The sequence below is a fragment of the Galendromus occidentalis genome, unplaced genomic scaffold, assembly GCF_000255335.2.
Source record: "Galendromus occidentalis unplaced genomic scaffold, Mocc_1.1 scf7180000075389, whole genome shotgun sequence".
In the NCBI taxonomy this organism is placed as follows: Eukaryota; Metazoa; Arthropoda; class Arachnida; order Mesostigmata; family Phytoseiidae; genus Galendromus; species Galendromus occidentalis.
In genome coordinates, this window is record NW_003803379.1 from 831,744 (window position 1) to 850,873 (window position 19,130).

At 54.2% G+C, this 19,130-nt stretch overlaps 1 protein-coding gene across 1 annotated transcript in view; it reads left to right on the forward strand.

Annotated features, from left to right (window-relative positions):
- The first annotated feature begins 1,681 nt into the window (after positions 1–1,681).
- The window catches only part of PlexA (plexin A), a 60,038-nt gene continuing 42,589 nt past the window's right edge, over positions 1,682–19,130 (forward strand). The window contains exons 1-4 of the mRNA XM_003737088.3: positions 1,682–1,718; positions 2,419–2,515; positions 5,578–5,586; positions 5,807–7,046. Of these exons, the coding sequence (XP_003737136.3) occupies positions 1,682–1,718; positions 2,419–2,515; positions 5,578–5,586; positions 5,807–7,046 (1,383 nt within the window). The remainder of the gene's footprint in view (positions 1,719–2,418; positions 2,516–5,577; positions 5,587–5,806; positions 7,047–19,130) is intronic.

The following is a 19,130-nucleotide window of genomic DNA, read 5'->3' on the forward strand; positions in this document are numbered from 1 at the left end:
TCCCCGGGAGATGTCGGGAGACCGAATGGCTTACCACGGCATGGAGCCGACTGGGCGAGAGGGGGCCACCACAGAACGAACGGGTGAAAGAACAAACGGTGGATAATTCGATCAATAAATAGTACGGCACACTTTTCCGCGCAAAAGAATCGAAGACGTGGGTTTGTGAGAAATTGCTGTACGGTTGCTTTTTCATTCTTACCCCTTGAAGGCCATGACAATCCAACGTCTGTCAATGGCTTCTTTCGATTTGGCGGCCGGCGATAATCACTGCGGTTGATTGTTGACGCTTATAATCTTCTTGTTTGTCCGTGTTGAACTCCGCGAGCAGTCTATACGAGAATAAGGGCTAGGCGATAGATGGACGGAAAATAGTCAGTTCCAGCGTTACGAAGAAGAGACGAACGATGCAGGTTTCGCAGCCGTTGCTAATGCATAGAGAAAAAATTCTCACTGCGGAGGTAGAAATTTCAAGAGTTCCCTTCGGGGACCCGTTCCCGAGAGTCGGTGCTCTAACCCTGGATCTGGTGGAGCCTTGCGCTCGTGAGTATCTGAGGTATTTAACATAAAATGATGATTTGGACCCTCCAACGCCGAATGTGGAGGCGACTTCATGGGAGCAGCCGAAGGAGAATTTTATGGCCAGCGTCGTACGGCACAGCGCTCCGTCGTCCTTGCATTCGTTGGCTTGAGGGTCGGTTTCTCCTTTTCTCTACACGTACTTGGAAATTTCCTGCATTGGGAGCTGCGCTGAATCAAACGTCAAACGCACGAAATCGACCTCCTCCCGCTGCAGGTAGCAGTTGGCTCCGACTGCGAATGCAACCTTTCAAGTCCAGAAGTAGGATTATTGAAGGGGGAGAAAGTCTGAGCTGCCGCCTATTTCGCTTGGGTGCAGCTGATCGCGCGAATCCGACGAAAAACGGAGATGGAACCTCAAGGCTCCAAGATCGTCGACTTTAGAACTGAGTCGCCTGATTTCGTCCTCGAGATGGATGCTGGGCCTGCATTTGATGTCTAGCCGAAACTTCGATGAGGTCATTGCCGCCGGAGCGTCTCCGCTCTTCCAGGTTCGCGATTCTTCGTTCGAGATGAGAAAAAAAACCTCTGGAATCACCCGGACGCAACTGGCACCGATGGCTCTCGTCCGAGAATACTTGGTGGTTTCCGCGACTGTTAAATTCCACGTTGATGTTTTCGATATTTTCTCTCGGTCCCTTGCCTTCTCCCGCACCGGCTGTTATCTGATCATCGGGATATCGCTGTTCGGCACTGATTGCGTGGGCAGAGAGTCGGATTTCCATCAAGGGCTGCCCTGTATAATTGGCGATGGAGCGATTCATTGAGAAGACGGTGAAGACGCCCTCTTAATGAAGATGGACAACTTGAAGAGTTCTACACATCGGCGATCTGAGTGCGATTTGATCATTCGCCGTTCGTCGGTAAGGGCCCTCGACGGGAAATTGTCTTGCTGAATGGCGAACCGCACGTCGCACTTGAACGTCGTATCTTCTAGAGGATGCATTATTATGAGATCCGCATCGCGATACAGAGCGAGTCGTGGAATACGGAATGGTCAAATGAACGAGGGGAGAAGAGTTGATCCTCTATTTGAGAATTCGTGGAGAAAAATTGAATTATTCATGCGGTATTCTCCGGAAACCCATGACAGGTCTTCGGGATGACTCGAGTGGCGAGAGAGCCCCAGGAGATTCCAGGTAACGCACAGCGACCTTGGTTTATCGACCGGTTCCGAGAATCGAGACTCGAGTCCTGCTCGACCATGATTCCACCCTTAGCCGGAATCGTCGGTCCTCTGTTGGTTATAAACCGTTATCGTGTTGGACGGGTCCATTCCGATTGGAACCACAGTGGTGCTGGCGTTGGGCAGTGTCAGTTCGATGCTGATTCCGTGGCCTCCGTATGAATCACAACTTTCGGAAGCTTCGTCTCACAGCAGCCCGAATCGTTTGATTGTTCGGCGGACCTCTGGGTCTGTGAGATTGGTCATCCGGTAATCAGACAGCGAACCCGATGCTGGAATGGTTCTTGGCCACGTATTCTCGGTGTGAGCGAGTTTAACGAGTGGAGGCGGGAGCATTCGCAGTACATGCGCTGCTGGTCGTCCCGAAAAGTTGGACAGGTAGGTGATCAGTCAATTGGGGGAAAAATCCGCTCCGACTCCCACAAGACGGCTTGGAGTCTTCCCCTCTGCCTGCTCGATTCTCGATGCTGACCAAGTTCCCTTCCCTTATCCCTTCAACTCAGACTAGGTACTCCAGTTTCCCAATTCGAGTTCGTTGATTCCTCTCCCTCCCCCCCCTGATCCCCTTTTCCCACCACTGGCAGTTGCTAGGCAGCGGGATAAATTTCGTGGAAACGTGTCTGAGAGAGTCTACGCGGCTGGCTCGCCGGCAGGCGGGCGGAAGAGGCTTCCGCACAGTAGGCAGAGAGCGGAACTGTCGAGCGGCAGGCGGTTCCTAGGTCGGGGTCACTTGAGAGAGACTCCAGAGAGGTAGTGATCCATCGAAGTCACAGCGATAGATGGAAAGCAACTTTTGGGGAACGACGTCGACGACGGGAGCCCTCAACGACGCCGACGCTTTTCCATTGCTCTCGGAGCCAGCGCTCGCTCCACGCAAATCGGACGAGTTGCTTCAAAACGCAATTTCTCAAATACGTTTTCCCTCTGAGGAAAATATATGACGAAACTCTGCACCGAGGGAATGTCTAAAGATATCAATTCAATGGTCCGACTCGCTTTCGAAGCCAGAGTTCCTGGGCCCGATATCATTTCTAGTTGAGTTTGGCGATTCGCGATTCCGGAAATATTCGGAGCCGCCACTTTCGGTCCGCGTTAGGTATCGATTCCCGGGAACCGACTAGGAAATCGTCGGTTCGTGTAGGTACCTCCGGTGGATATCGAAGACAGGAACCGATGAATTGATGAATGAAATCAGACGGGTACCTTACGTGCTTGTAATTCAGCGGCTCGTGTTGCTTATGGATGTCACGGCTTGAATAAGCAGACGAAAGTGGTCGACCCATGTACTATTCTCGATCAGGCGTTCTTGGAGGGAATGGGAGACCAGATGCACTGTTCCCGATCCGATGACGCTCGCGATACGACGCGGAACTCGAATCGCCATCGAATATTGAATGTTCGGCCGGTCGTTCCTTCGTGTAGATGAGTCATTCACCACTATTTAAATTGTTCATTCCGGGTTTCCGGCCTATGAAATGAACAAGTCTCGTTCGATGGAGTTTCTCCGCGCTGCGTCCGATCCAGCCGCGGACTGCTCCGTTACAGTTCGATGAACTTATCATTCCCTCGAACTAAGATCCACCGAGGCGACGGTTTTTCTTCACCTATCTCCATTGAAGGCTCTCGATTTATAGCCGGGGCTCGATGAATCATTTAAATCATCAGTATAATCATCATCATGGCCGATCCGACCGATTCTTTCCGAATGATCCATCGAAAACGATTCCGATTCGACGAATGGTCGAATGGTCCCTATTCCAGGATTCTCGGAAGAGGGGCTGATCCCAGCGTTTACTTTGGGCTTAGGTGCAATCTCAATCAGCTGACGGGCATCACCGCTCACCACTTCGAGTGTCGGATTCTATTCATTACGGTGACCGTGTTTCTGCTAATTTGCATCGTCTCCCGTCCCGGCAACGTTCGTCTCGAGTGGATGTCACTTCGCTCAACATCACGCGCGCTCGCTCGGTGCTCGTCGGCTGCTCGTTCTTCTCCATTGTTGTCATCGGGGACTGTGATTATCACGGAAGATGAACGGGTTCGAATTTCATGAGCGATCCCGTCGATGGCTCTAGATTTTTTATCGCCACTATCAATGAGAATTGATCATCGGGCGTCAGCCGCGAAGAAAAATTAAACAGCACTCCGAGATCAACAAACGTCGCTCGTGCCATCGTGCAGTGGACGTGTCAGCGTTTTTTCGTTGCTCCGTGGGTATTGCGGTCGAGGACAATGACAATATTGGGTACGCTTGATCCCTGTCGGTGGATTGACCTCCTATACCGGAAGGAAACAAACTTTCCGAGTCGGGATGAGTCTGTTTGATTGTGCCGAAGTAGCAACCGAAAGCTTCGCCGAGAGAGACGTCCTTGAAAGAGAGACGTTCTTCTGCGTCCTTGAAACGTTATTTCTCTCTGAGGACTTATTGGGATGGGATTCGCTCGCTAAATCCGAGCTTGCTCCGTCAGTGGCCGATAGGCCGACCTAGCTCACCATACGCACTGGGAACGCAGCGACTCTGTGAACGAGAGGGGGTTTGACGCCAAGGATAGCGAGAGGGCTGGCGAGCGGCTTCTGCTTCCCCGAGGATCGCTGGGGATTGACCCGGACTGGGCGGCTAAAAACCTACCTAAATGACAAGCGAGAAAAGCGATTACCGCTCACTGATACCGATTGCTCAAGCCATCGAGACACGAAGCCTGCTGCTTGCCATCCCGAGTCGGCGGAGCATCGACCTAAACAGACTGCAGGCCGCCGAGTCTTCGTCGACGATAACCGGGAAGAATCCCGTTGGCGAGTTATCATCGCTTGTGTGCTGCCGCGGGCCAGACACCCATCCCGTCCAGCCCAGCTTCGGATCTTTCTGCGGTCACACCGCTTTCGATCTGGTCCCCGATGCCCTCGCAATCTCCAACGGCACTCCTCGAGAATTCAGACGCGTTCACTCAGGTCCTCCGCTCTCCCGAAAGAGATACGGTGTCAAGTACGCGACTTGTGTCGTCGTTCGTGTCGGTGCGAGCTCTTCGTGAAATACGATCATTTACGCTCCCTGATATCACGATAGAGGTCGGAGGGGGGCCCATTCGAAATTACATTGCTCCTGAACTTTCTGTTCGCAACAAAAACTGAGCGCAAACGAATTCGGCGGTGAAACGGCATTGTATGTAGTTTGGCGTAATGAGCGGCGGCCGCAGCGGCGTTCGCGAAGGACCCAGCAGCCAAATGGTTTACGCTCTCCGCAGGGAAGGGTTTTTTCCTTAGAGCCCCTTGCTCGAACCCCTGCCCCCGTCCCGCAGCGATTCTCTGCTCATTCCCTCCTTGATGCGAACGGAGGGATGGAGGAAAGAAGCTAACGCTATCTTGTTCTTCCCCTGCTTTCCATCGGACGCGGGCGCCGTTGTTGTTTCTCTGATCGTTGTTTTTCTGATTTGCTGATCTCACTCTTCTCGTTTTTCTGACTTCAAGCTCGATCCTATTCCAGCGTCAGCTCGTAGCGACTTGGAGACGATTGAACTTTTACGCCCGCGCCGTCTCAACATAGATCCACAGAGATCGATCCCTGCTGGCTCGAAAAAATCACTGAGGCTCACTGCCCCCCTCGGGGAGCCCTGTACTAGCTCCCAAATGAAATCGAGAGAATGAATTATAATACCTAAATCGAGAGAATAAATGATAATACCTAAATCGAGAAAATCGATTATAAGTGTTTAAAATCGAAATGATTGGAATCCCCGTTCCTCTGGATCGAGGACCAATGATCGGCGCTGCGGCAAAAGTCCCAGACTAACGAGAGCTTTTTATTCTACTTGCAGGTGTGTTGTGTGAGCCTCGTCGGACATTTAGCTGAGGAAAAGCTTCCTCTGGGAGCTGACGGGCTAACATGTCTCCGCGGCGTGGCGAAGAGGAGAACAGCGTGGCCGCCCGATTGGCCTGGCCGCAGCTAGATAGCATGAATCAAGACGAGAGCAATCAATCGGTTTATGATGAAGCAGGAAACGCAGGTCCTGCGCCCTCGTGGAGAACGGAGAAATTTGCTGGCAGGCAGAAGCTCAACGGAAGCTTCGATTCCATCAGAGTTATCCAGAAGAACGTCACGACGTTCAGTCAACGGCTCCCGCAGAGAAAAAGGAGATGGCGGTATACCCTTCTGCTGCTACCACTGTTCATATATTTCACAGTCGGCTGTCTACCGTTGGCGGAGGCAGCTCCGAAAAAACATAACAGTCAAGAGAAAGCGAAGTACAGTTCGTTTTCGGACCCCACGACGGGTCGATTCATCCATCAGACGATGAACGAACACACCGGTCAGATATACGTCGGAGCTGTGAACACGATTTTCCAGCTCGACGAGAACCTGAATGTCCAAAGTGTCGCCAAGATGGGACCTCAAGAAGACGATCCGTGGTGTCCGGTGACCAGGCAATGTCCTACGATCCACAGGAAACCCCTCGACTACTACAACAAAGTTCTTGTGATCGATTACGTGAACTCGCGTCTGATCTCTTGCGGATCGCTGTTCCAGGGCGTTTGCGCCGTACACCGACTCGACAACGTTCACGATACCCGGACGCCGGCGCACGAATCTGTTGTCGCAAACAACGCGACGGCGTCCACCGTGGGCTTCATCGGCAAAGGACCGAACAATCAACGCGTCCTATACGTCGGAGTGTCGTACACCAACAACGGACCGTACCGGTCCGACGTACCCGCGGTTTCGAGTCGGAGTCTCGATCTCAACAACAACACGTTCAACATTGCGGTCACCGGAGTGTCGACCGGAACGCGAGTGAGCGTCAATTCGCTCGCCAGAGAGTTCTTCCCGATCCATTACGTGTTCGGTTTCACGTCGAAGGACTTCTCCTATTGGCTCACGGTTCAGAAGAAGGAGACGGACCGGCCGTACCCCTATATCTCAAAGCTGGTGCGCGTGTGTCAACGCGATGTGCACTACTACTCCTATACGGAAGTGGCGCTAACGTGCAAGACGTCGGACGGACTCGATTACAACTTGGCCCAGGCCGCTTACGTCGGAAAACCCGGCTCAGAGCTGGCCGTCAGCCTAGGAATCAGCGCTCAGGACGACGTGCTGTTCGTTGTCTTCGCCAAATCTCAGGACGAGGGCGATGACTCCCACAACAAGCCGACCCACAAGAGCGCTCTATGCGTCTACGCCTTAAGCGCCGTGCATCGAAAATTCACGCAAAACATCCACCACTGCTTCAACGGCCACGGTCAGAGAGGATTGGACTTCATCAACCCATCGCAACCATGTCAACTAACGGTGAGTGTCAACTATGTTCCTTTCGTTCCAGGTGGCGTTTTTTTTCTTTTTCCCTCAAGGCGTTCGACAATGTGCAGGGAAATCTTTTCCCTGGAATTTCTCGTAGCCGGCGGGTAATTTCGGGGCGGTCGGGTTCTTGATCCGCTATGCATGTACGTAGGTAATTCCTTCAAGTCTCGGCTAGTCTGGAAAAAGGCCGAAACTACCAGCCTAATCCCTCGGGGCCTCCGTCTAGCCCGCGAACTCTCTCCCACCGGGCGCATGGACGTAATGTCCCGGACAATTTTGAAGGCGAACAGATTCATCTCTCCCTGGGGAGACGGCTCTCGTCTCGGAGCGGACCGTAGCTACGAAGAGGTACGGGAGGTCTTCGCCAGTATGCCAGAAAAGGATTGCTTTCCCTGTACGCTGTCCCGCACCTACAGGAGATCGATGGTAATATCCTAGGGCTGTCTGTCTCGCAATCACGCTTTCGTTCTGTCTCCCGATCGCTCGTATCCATTGAACGAGCCCGCCACACAAGCCGCCATCGAAACGTGCTTCGCTCCGAGCTTTCCGCAGCTGAGTGAGGGAGTAGTGACTATTCACCCAAGACGAGCTCAACAAAGCTGTAGCAAGCGCGATCCTAACAGGATTCTTACCCGATCGTATTGAGGGGCATCTCTGTCTGTTCGTCGATAGTCCGATTACAGCAGTCGAGATGGGAGAATATTGGAACGTCAGCTCGTTCTTCCAGGGGGGGGAGGGATGGGGAGGGGATATGGGCTGCTGATAGCGAGACCCCCATACTTTCGGAATGAGAGCCCGGCACGTTCAAGCAGTCAGCTTCCCGGCTCCCGATCAAACGACGAAGATTCGAGATCAGGCGAAGTCAGTGGCTGTGTCGCGGTAGCGGGTCGTTCCGTGGAAATCCTGAGGGAAAAATTATTGGAGTGCGCCGCTCCTTGTCGTTCCGAGAGCCGGTTGCTCCGAGTGTCGATTTCTCGGTTCCGGCACAGCTGTCAAAAACAAGAGCCGAATCGCTGATGCCATCACTTGATGCAAAGAGACCGAGGTAAGCAGACAACCAACACACCGACCAACCGAGCATTCAACGATTTATATTCGAGGTCAACCGAATCAACCGTGGGACCGCGCTCTGTCTGTTCTTCGGCAAACTGAGTGGTCGACGCCTATCGACCCCTCGCTCCGCTTGCTTTGTCGGACATAGGAAGTCTTTGCTTGCACCAAAAATAGGGAAGGATGAAAAAGAAAAACTTGTAGACCACCGTCCTACCACAGCACCGGCCGGTAGTGGCTGAAGGCTCCGAGGGCCTTTTGCTTCTTTGCTTTTTCTATCGTGGGCTCTCTCGGTGCCGATCTCATAGCTGATGTGACGGCGTTGGGGCTCGGCTCCCCTTCGCTGCTGTTAGGGTTGGTTTGGGGTGCTTTCTCTTACACGTCGAGATTGCGTTCCGAGGTGGCCCACGGAGCGGCCTACAGAGCCTCGACAAACGGATGGATGAATCGAACGACCAACAACAAATGTGACGTTCCTCCGCAAAGTCAGGCTGTCGAGGGGAAACGAACCGGGCTGCGGGGATCACCGACGCTCGACTGAAATCTCGAACGTCGGTGGCGGAATCTCTCTCCGGTCCCCGAGTCGGGAGCCAAGACCGGATCGGATTATATCCAGACCGGGATAGAGGCAGGGCTGATCTACCGGCGGAATTCCGGGAATTCTCACCGGGTCTGGGATTTCGATGAAAACGAGGAAAGTCGCTCATAATTGTTCGGAGTGGGCTGTGCCGTGCCGTTACTCATGCCGTTACGTACGTCTGTGTCGACACGATCGACTGCTGCTCGATCGATTCGTCGGACAGAGTTTTGAAACCCGCCAATAATAAACACCGGCAGCAGATCGCATCGACCACAAAACGTCATGGCAGACAAAGAAGCGCTTACAGGTCTTTCTGTGCGATAGCGACGTACGTGACGTCGAATAAATTCATTTGCGAAGACTGTTGAAACACCCACAGCCCGGTAACAGCTTGTTGTCACGGGTGGCCAGCCGGCCGGTCGAGCGACCGGGAGCAGAGGCGTTCCACCGAATTCGCGCCAACATTTCTGTCTGGACTACGCGAAATGTTCTCTGCCGCCGGTCTCTCGTGAATCGATTCGAAGGCATTCAATGCGTTGCTGCTGTGGTCACCGGCGGATCTTCGCCCCGATATGTGGATGCCGGCTGTGGTCGTACTCATGAATCATAACGTCCAGCTTGGCGCGATATTTCCTAAGGAATTCATTTTACCATCAATGCGTTATGATTATACGATTTGTTCCGCATGTTGTCATGCTCTGACCGTGTACGAGGGTGTCGGCAGCCTCACCGGGGTGTTCCGGTCGATAACCAGCGACTGACTGAGAAAAACGACCCAATCTATTCAAAGCGAAGATGATCCTTCCTAAGGAATACTTACCACCAACACCACGCCACCGCTGGCCGGCCGGCCTGCCTCGTCGTAAAGACCATCATCACCATCTTTTTTTCGTTGTCGTCGTCGTCTTCTTCTCGAATACCACGGGACTCACCCCACTCATTGGGCCGCACATCAGCTGCTGCGCCCGGGAACAGCTGATAGCAGCTCATAAGCGGCGGCGTGACGATGCGGGGACGCCGAGCGATTCTTCACACAGCGGCACCCTCGGACGGCAAGATCCATTCTCTCACCACTTGACCAGAAATTTCATCGAGATCGAGAGCAGATACGCGCCAGAAATGTGTGCAGAGCGTCGAGCGGAAATCGTCGCAGCCCAGCCGACCGTGGACGCTGTCCCTATCATTAACCCGATGAGGGTTCATGAAGTACTATTCGAGATTGGTTGCTGAGTCACCATCGTTGGAGCTCTCGAGTTCTGCGAGACCTCATTACACAGAGTCGGCGGCACGAAGGGGTGAGGACTCGGGCTCGAACAAGGGCAAGTTTTGTGATTCCTTGATGAAGTGGTAATGTCAAATGCCATTACGAAGGAAGCTGTTCCTCGCAGAGTGGGAGATCGGGGACGATCGTGTGGGGGCTCGGCTTAATGGTAACAAGCAATAAGGCAGATCATTTCCATGCTACGCTTGCTCCTCCGTGCCCAATGATCAAAGATGCTTGAGTGGATACTCTCGTAATCATTTTCAAAGCTTTCAGAGACAGCATAGATGCCCTCCTCTATACTCAAAACTCAGTGTGCCTCGTTGCTTATCGAGAGACTCGAACCTCGTTCGTCAATCTCCTCATCGTGGTGGAAGTTTGACCTGCGAATCATGAAAACTGAAAATATAAATATCATCACTGTATACGAGACGACGTATGCATGATATGACATATACGATACAAACAAATTTTATGATCAGGTGCCTGAATATGTCTGACTGAAGAGCTGCGCTTCGGCTCGAATTTCCCCTCTGCTGGATAGAATCTCGCTTTTTATGATCGGTCATCTTGTCGTGTCTTACAAGATCATTCGGGCGGCGGAAGAAACGGATAATCGATGGAGGTATTGTTTCCTTGAATCCTCCTCTTCCAACCTTCCCCCTTTGAGAGGAGTGTATGCGTTTCTGGGTCGACTCATAGAGCTGGTCGCTCGCTTCTCTGCTCTGCTCGCCGTTTTCTTTTTCCTGACTCCTGGTGTGAGCACAGCCTGGGGAGATAATGGCACTGTTGGCGGGTGCATGAAAATGAAGAAAAAGATGGAGGGACCCCCGTCTACCCCGTGTCTTCGGGGAAAGCTCCGCTCCTCCCAAAGCGAAACCGGAATCCCCCGTCCAAGGACGTCAGAGGAACTTCGGAGTGTCGCATGCAAAGTCACCTATTCCAACGTCGTCGTCGTCGTCGTCGTAGTGAAGTGAAAGCCCGTCTGTGTCTATCCGAGCCTCGTGCTCGTTCTCTTCTTGAGACTCTGGGCACAAAGGAAAGCGAAGNTCTCGGCGGGTGTGTGATGCGAGTGCGTTTTTTTACGACGGAAGAGCCCCGGACGCGAGGCCCGGTCGACCGGCGTGGCCCTTCATAAAGAGACTGCGTAATTCTTTGGCTCATAGAGCACGGAGGCTTCTGCGATGTCTCCTTTTTTTTCGGTATTCCTTCCTTCCTCCCCGACTCTGGCTGTAAAGTTAAACGTCTTGCCGCAGCGGCTGTCCTGTCGCGGTGGGTAATGAGCCCGTCGTCGTTCCGTCCGGGAGCGGCCGCGTCGCAGACGTCAGGTCGTCGCCGTCGAACCGACTGACTTGCTATTCGCATTCAGTGTTCCAGCTAACCAGAGCTCAGCCGGTCGAGACGAGCGAGCCCGAGACTAGGATGACATGTAGAACTTGCAAGAAGCAGGTCGTTCATTGTGCACTGGGACGAGACTAACGGACAGCGGACTATTTCGCGGTTTTTGTCCCACTCCGCCTAATGCTGACGGTCTTCGTGGAAGGGGGCGAGAACACGGTCAATGAGGAGAGGGGGCTGATCTTCCCAATCGCCAACGGCCTCATCAGAGAGCGTGTAGGTCGTTCCAATACCGTTTCTCGGTACGTTCCCGCGGCGACTCCGGGACGTAGATCACTGCGCCTCTCTACGTTCGGGACCCATGACCCAGTATTCAAGCTCCAGGAAGCTCGGCACTGAATTCTGTGGCGTCGTCCGTGGGCATGCCCGGCTGGCAAGGTCCGACTGGGCCATCGATTGAGGGAGATCTCGGCGGACCCTAATCGCAATCGTCAGTGATTTCGCCAAGTCGATGACGACGGACCGGGGTCACGCTCTCGCTTCGTTCTGGAAATAATTCCGATGAGAGCGCGTTTGTATTCTCGGGTTCGCTTCTCCTCCGAGAGCTTCCACTCTGAAGGCAGCCGATGAGGCAACGACCACAAGTTCTCGTTAGTGCCGCACCCGTCGAACAGAAGTAGCGGTCCGCTGCAAACGGAGCCGGGGAGCAGGAATGACAAGTAACTGTGTGCATAATTGAAGTCTGTCAAGAAAAAGGAGAACAAGGAGAGCAGAATGTGGTGGCGAAGGGGGCGGGGGGGGGGGCGGCAAGAGCCCGGGACGAGGTGTCACTTTCCCTTTCAGCTGGCAAGACAGCGAGTCAGCCATCTATCCCTTGGGGGCCATGTGAGTGTCCATTAGATCGTTGATGGAGATTGACTTGACTTGATCAGATGTGCACGACGTGTGCTCCGTTGCTTACGATACTACCCGACGAGAGGACTCGACGACCGGCGGCGCCCCGCGAAAATCCGAGCCCTGACGGAAGATCCGCCAACATGCAACACATCGCGCATCCTTGTCGACCCGTCGCGTCGCCTGTCGGGAATCGGGCTGAGCATGGACTTTGGTTCCACGACGAACGAGCTCGCGGTTCGAACTATGCGAACTGATCGTTTCAATTGGCGCATCGGGTCGTGCAGTGCGTCGCGTAACGTTTTCAAAAAACATCGCGAATCTCTCGGAAACCGAAGCTGTCCAGCTGTAGGAACCAATCACAGCGAAGACAATCCCCGAAGTTTGACCTAGAAGCGAGCTCGGGCTTGGCGAGCTGCGGCTGCTGACGCAAGACTCCGTGTCGCCCTTATTCGGCTTTGCCCTACGATAGGGTCAGAGTTCTCGTAGTGATCGTTTCGGCGGGAGCGAGGAGGAGCGTGAAGGGGAGGTGGGGAGAGGGGGGGGGCGGAATAATAGCGTTCTAGGCAGTCTTACGGATCTTAGGGAGACGAATAGGAAAGAAAGAGGAGGATAATCCACTCGAGGCTGCTATAGAGCGGCTGCAGTTGGACGCTGCAAAGCGGATAGCGAGCAACTTCTCAGCGTGGGTATTACGACGTCAGGAAGAGTTAGCAACAAGTCAAAAGGAGACGACGAATGGCAACTCTCATTTCTTTCGTTGCTCGGCAGAGGAGCTTGCTTATCTGCTCGAGGGGGTTGTCGGCCGCGCTCTGGGCTCGTGCATCTCTCGTTTGAGTCGTGGGGCACGGCTGGGAGCGCTGTTTGTTCCTGCGGTGGTGACGGTTGGCAACGTCGTCGTCGCGGGCGCGTCTGCCTGTTTTTTTCTCCGTTCCTCGCTACCGGTGTGACCTCTGTCGGAGGAGCGTTCCCCGCGACTGCTGGTACGAGTAAGTCACTCGTGTTTGGGATGAGATCACCGTACACCGTGCAAAGCTGGCTCTAATTGGTCGTCGGAGGAGAACTCTTTTCTCTTGTGCGGAATGGGCAGGCAGACGAGCGGGCATCTTGAGCAGTCAGTCAGCTGACTCGAGTTCCAGCCTCGGTCGAAGCGAGCGAGGGAGTCGGAACAAACGAAAGTCTTTGGGATACCACTCAGACGGCTAAGTTGTCAAGGCTTTGTCATTGGCCTGCCTCGAGGGGGTCCGACGGGTCAAGGTCTTCGGTCCAAGCTATAATTTCGCTTCCGTCACGGGTGTTTTCCCTCTGCGGGAGTTGACTCTAGGACTCCAGGCTCCCTCGGTTATCTCCCGCCTCCGCTGAAAGGAAATTCTCCGAGCCCTCTACCCCAGAGTCTTCCAGCGAAATATTGACGGAAAAAAAGCTTCAAGAGAGAAAACACGTTTTCTCTGACTTTTTTCCGTTTCGCGGATTCGCGGGATTCCGACACGAGATGCGCCGGTGAGATCGGACCTTTGCGATTCCACCGCATGCTCAGGAGTTTCGCGCCCATTGATGAGTGGTGGTGGACGACGACGGCGGCGTCAACAACGACCGCCAGGGGGGAGAGGTGGCCGCTGATGACGGCGAATGCTTTTATGGCTGCTGAGCTTTATGTGCTAACGCTGATGCGACGACACCGGCAAGGATTCTATCGTCAGATACACAGACGGACACTGAGCCGCACAGACCGATGCAGAGGAAGAAGATGATCATAAAGTCGCTGTTTCCGCTTTCGGTGCTTCCGGCGGCCCGCTCACTAAAGACGGGGATCGAGAGAGGGGAAGGCTTGCTTGCCAGAGGGAGGAAACAGGAGGGACTGCGGGGACTCGGATTCTGTTCTCTTTGCTCTCGAGGGAGCCAACGAGGGAATCAACGGACGCACAGACCCACGAACGAACGAATGAAGCAAGCGGCCCAGAGACAAAAGCCTTATCACGACCTTGCAGAGTTTTGCCGGTTTCGTCTGTCGGTGAGTTTGGCTCGCTCGTCCGGTTCGTCGCGGTACCGCAGGTCTGTAGCCGCCCGCACGATGCCCGTACTTGGTCTTTCTCTCTCTTGTTGTCGGTGTTGTTGACGTTGTTGTTGTTCTACGTAAGAGCTTTATCTCATCCGCCATCATCGTCGAGTCGCTCGGCGGGTCTTCTCCCGTTTCCCCCGAAGCACCGAAACTCGCTCGAGTGCCGTAGAGCTACGGTTCGGCGTATTATTGGCGACCGAATTCGGTACCGTGGCCGCCGTTGTCGTCATCGTGAACTCGAGTGTGTACTCAAACGCCGCTTTTCATACCTCTTCCCGCGGGAGGTGGAAGGAGCGCTCGGAAAATACAAACATCCGGCTCAGCGGTACGCGATGAGATCCTTGATGACTCCCGTCCCATCCCCGCCCAGATAACGGTGGTCATGATGGGGGATTCATGCAGACGACGATGTGTTGCTGTCGTCGTCGTCGCATCGTGTATTGTTGCTGTGGTCGCTCGGTCGGATACGTTCTCTTTATATCGTCGTTCACTAGTCTTTAGCGGTCCCGTCCGTGACGGCATCGGCATACGCAAACGACACGGCTCATAGCAATCAGCGATCGTATGCTTTGTGTTCTGTGGGGATAATTCCCCACGATTGTGCTCCGGGGCCATTCCCGTACGACCGGCGGACTCGATTCAACTTCTAAGCGTCGTTGTTCGCGGTATACGGCGCAGAGGATCGGGAACTGGTTGCATCTGTCGGCCCGTATCGTCGAATGAGGTTCTCGCCGATGCATGCAATCTCGGCAGCTGCGTGATACGGTACGAGTCACCTCCGAGTTTCTGACGTTGGGCGCTCACCAGACGCGATGGCCGAAACTAGTCCGAAAATTAACCCCTGACCGCCGTGAATATCGAATCCCCCGAATTCCTGGATGTCGAGAAGGGGAGGGGGGAAGTGTGAGCATTTGACTATGCTTCCACGATACGCAGCCTCGAATAGGTACAAGAGAGCGAAAGTTTCCCAAGATCGTCTCATTTATGGAGGAAACCCGCTCGAAGGAGGGGGGGAGGGGAAACAGTTCGGCCTGGAGTATCTTGATGAGCTCCTTTGCCTCCCCTTCCCCGATCTGTTCTCCTTCCGTGGTTCCCTCAGTCCGCATCCTTGTTCGCCCCGTTCCCCTCGTTTTAGCTTGAGCCGACGCGGAGATGCGAGGGAAGTGGAGTGAGCTGTTACCATCTCGGAAGTCTTCGGAACAGGGGTCAAGACGTTACATGAAACCCCATCCGTGAGCTCATCTAAAGAAGAATAGTAATGAAATTCGTTTCGTAAGTCTATGGAACTCGAATCACACCGACTGATTGGATTCTTCTCAGCGGACTTCGATGAATACGCCGAAGGAAATTGCTCGAAGAACTTCTCGGAGCTGATTCTCCGCATTGCGTAAGAGCGACGGTACCGTCAAGCTGTGCACAAGAGATGAGGGGAAGCACACCGATGGATCGACGGGTCATTGCTCGGCCTAAGTGTATGTGGACACAGCGGGGCACGTGCGGCACGCTCGCAGTTCGAGTCTTCTGTGGAGCATAGCGGACAAGCAGCCGCTTGTTGTATGGCAGTCCTCGGAGTTGCGACCGCAGCTCTCTAATGGCTTGTGATGTCTGCCATTTTGACCGACCGGCGCGGTTTACGTGACTCTGCGAGCACTCTGTGTTGGAATCCCGAAGGCTATCAAACAGCGATAAGTGTATCCATCTTGTCGATTTCTCCACCGAAGTGTCGGCCTCAACCATCGCATTCAAATGCTTCCGAAAAGGAGGGGGGGGGAGTGGAGCTTGCGAAAGACTCGCGTGAAGTTTCGCAGTCCAACCCTTTCCTGACACAATTTCCGCACGAGCTAGCACTTTTGAGGTTCTGGCGGAACTCGGCGGAAATATTCGCGAGTAGGGTCACGCCAACCTCGGTGAGGGCATCCCAGCAAACGGGGCAATGCTGCTTGTTTACGTGTTCTCGAGGCTCACAATTTCGAGCCCGACCTTACGTGGAATGAAACGAACAAGGTTTCCGCGAATACCTCACTTTTCTAGAACGCTCAGGCGGGGGTGCAGATCGTCGGGAGAGTGGAAACGAACGGAAGGTCGACGAAAACGCTAGCCGGGACCACCTTGGGAGCTCAGTGCGTTTGCATCACCGAGGAGGGTACGCAACGTCGCACCGCGCTTGCGTGTGTGTTTGCGCGGTTTCGGAGGCGAAACGTGGAGATTCGCGAAGAAATTATTCGAGTTCAGAGATGTCTCTCGCCCGTGGCGAGATACGCTGTAGATTTCCTCGTGAATGACGGGGAAACGCAACACTTGAAGAGGTGTTGCGAGGGAGAGAGGTATTCAGCGTGACAGCTCGCTCAGCCCGGGGCAAGATTGGAGCGGCCGTGACGCATTCGTATTTTTTTCCTCTTTTCACACATCGATGGGTCACCTACGCGTGGCTCCAATTTGACACCCGACGCTCTCGGGAATCTCCGGTGGAAAAGTTTCTTTTCACCCTTGCCCATTCCTGAAGTCGTTCTCCTCTTTTCCAGGTAAGTTCCTCGCTATTTCGAAGTCCGGTCGGAAGAATGGATTTTTCCGGGAGAAGAAGCTCCTGCCGGCACGGGCGGTCGAGACGGCCCCGGAGATTCTGATCACGATCGTTTCTGAAAATTTCATGGGCCTGAGTCGATTTCCACACCGATTCGAGTGTGTTGTTGTTGTTGTTCTTGTTGGCGGCAGTGGCGGAAAGTATCGGTAGTGCGACTGTTCCGCTCGAGTGACTACCGAGGTAGCGGCAGCGTACGAAGCTTGCTCGAGGAGGAACAGGACAAGCGTGTAGTCTGGGCAACGTCGCAGTGGTTTGCGCTTTGCTGCATCCGAGGCTTCCCGGCTCGCTCCCTCTTCCGAATATGGCAGAGGAAAACAAAGCGCAACGCTTCCAGTCGCTTCAACAGCCTCAGGGCCTCTCCACAAGTCAAAATTAGCCTGACGGAGTCCTGGGATGCGATTGAATCCTCAAGGTTGCGACTCAAAAACTCTCGAGGGCTCCTTTGAGCTCGGTCGCCGCTTGAGGACGTTGATGCGAGAAGACGTTCTCTGATGGGAAGACGCCGGAGGAGTTTCGTTTCTTCGGTGTACCATCACCGAGTCAGTCAGGACATAAATTTCGCAGGTATCGTTGATTCTGATTACGAAACTCGAACCTTTTGGCTGTCGCTCGCTGAGGGGAGAAACGAAAATTTAATCAGCAAACTCCGGAGTACGTAGGTAATTCGACGGACGGAGTCCCCTGACATCGTACTCCTCCTCAAGACGGGGATCAAATAACAGACAGCATTTCATTCGAGTGGACGGGGTTAGGTGAACAGGGACGATGTGACTCGGGGCGGCGGGCTGAGTGAGGTGGCTCGATGGACCGGGGTTGAATCGTTTTCTTGTTTTTGTGTCGAGTCGTAGCGGAATCCAGCGGTCGGGCGATTGTTCCAGGCCATAGAAGAAGGGTGTGTCTTCCTGGTTTGCTTCTCCCCGTCTCTCTGTTGATGGGAGACAGACGACGACGAAGACGACGGTGGTGGTGGTGACGGAGAATGACAAGAACGAGGGGACGTGGTACGAATGATAATTCCTCACTGCAGCCCGCCTCCCCGCAGCTGCTGTTTCGGCGGGGGCTGCTTTTCCTTCGACTCATCGTCGTGCCCGATGGGTAGCCGTGCGGCGAGAAGGAACGCTCCGCGAAGAGTCGAAGAGAAAGCCGGCCTGAACAAGAAGTGTGCCCGGTGCATTTATCTTTGCTCCGCTTGGCCCTGAGGCCACGAGAAGGCCGTCAATGATGGTTCAGCCGCTTGTAGCAGACCTATGTGACATTTGGTGGCTACTGGCGACATATATGACCAGATGGAAGAGACAGCAATAGAAACTCTGCCGAAGATGAGAGCCACCGTCGGTCGTCTGTCTTGCTGGCGGAACCGATAGCAAACGGTATTTGAAAGGACCTGCTGCCACAAGTCAAATCCTCATGCCGAGTCCTTTAGTGGATTCTGCTCCCTGTCGCCCCGGTGCTGGACGATCCCTTGCGACGGCTCGCTGTCGCAATTCCTCCGGATCCTCAGGACCGCCTCTCCATGGGATCCTGACCTTCGATCGGAATCGAATCGCACGTTTGCGGGTCGCTTCAAATATCCAAGGGAATCGATGTCGACGGGGACGATAGCTGACTTGGAAACGGTGCGGGCGTTCAACGTCGGGCGACCAAAATCGCTCTGGAGCCGGGCTCGCGCAGAAAACTCGAGTCCGCGGGGGCAGGAAGGAACGTGCAGGCTTAGCAGTTCATCGATCTCGGGATCAAAATGACTGATGGCTCAGTCGGCCGGACGGCCAAGCTAGCTATCGGCCGAGCGTGTTCGATCGCCTTTGTTCGTCGCCGTCGTCGTCTTGCCAGTCTTCTTCTTCCTCTCGACCGTTCCTGAGAGCGCTCTTCTCCTGAAGGAACGGGAGGAGGCGAACGACAGAGAAACGAGAGAATCCTCGACGGCGGAGCTGGAACAAGCTTCAGCCGAGGTGATCAACTCGTGGCTAATTATTCAGGACAAGGTTACCCCAATCTTTTCTTGATCAATCCCTGCCGAGCTACTTGTTCGTCCGAGCGAAAGAGAGCCTGGCTTTGGAAGCACGGCCGTCAGGGCGACAGATTCCCGCGCGCCTCGTATACGACGATAGCAAAACCTCGTACAGTATGCGATGGCGAAGCGATTCGGCGAGAGAGTTTTCGTCGTCGACGACCTCTCCGTCGTCGTCGCCGTTCGTAGTGGAAGCTTCTCCCTCGGACGGGCGTGGGAGGAATGAAGGCTCCAGGAATCGCGACTGGATGTGATTGGCACCGAGCATATCGCGACATACGAGCTGGTCATGAGCACGCCGATG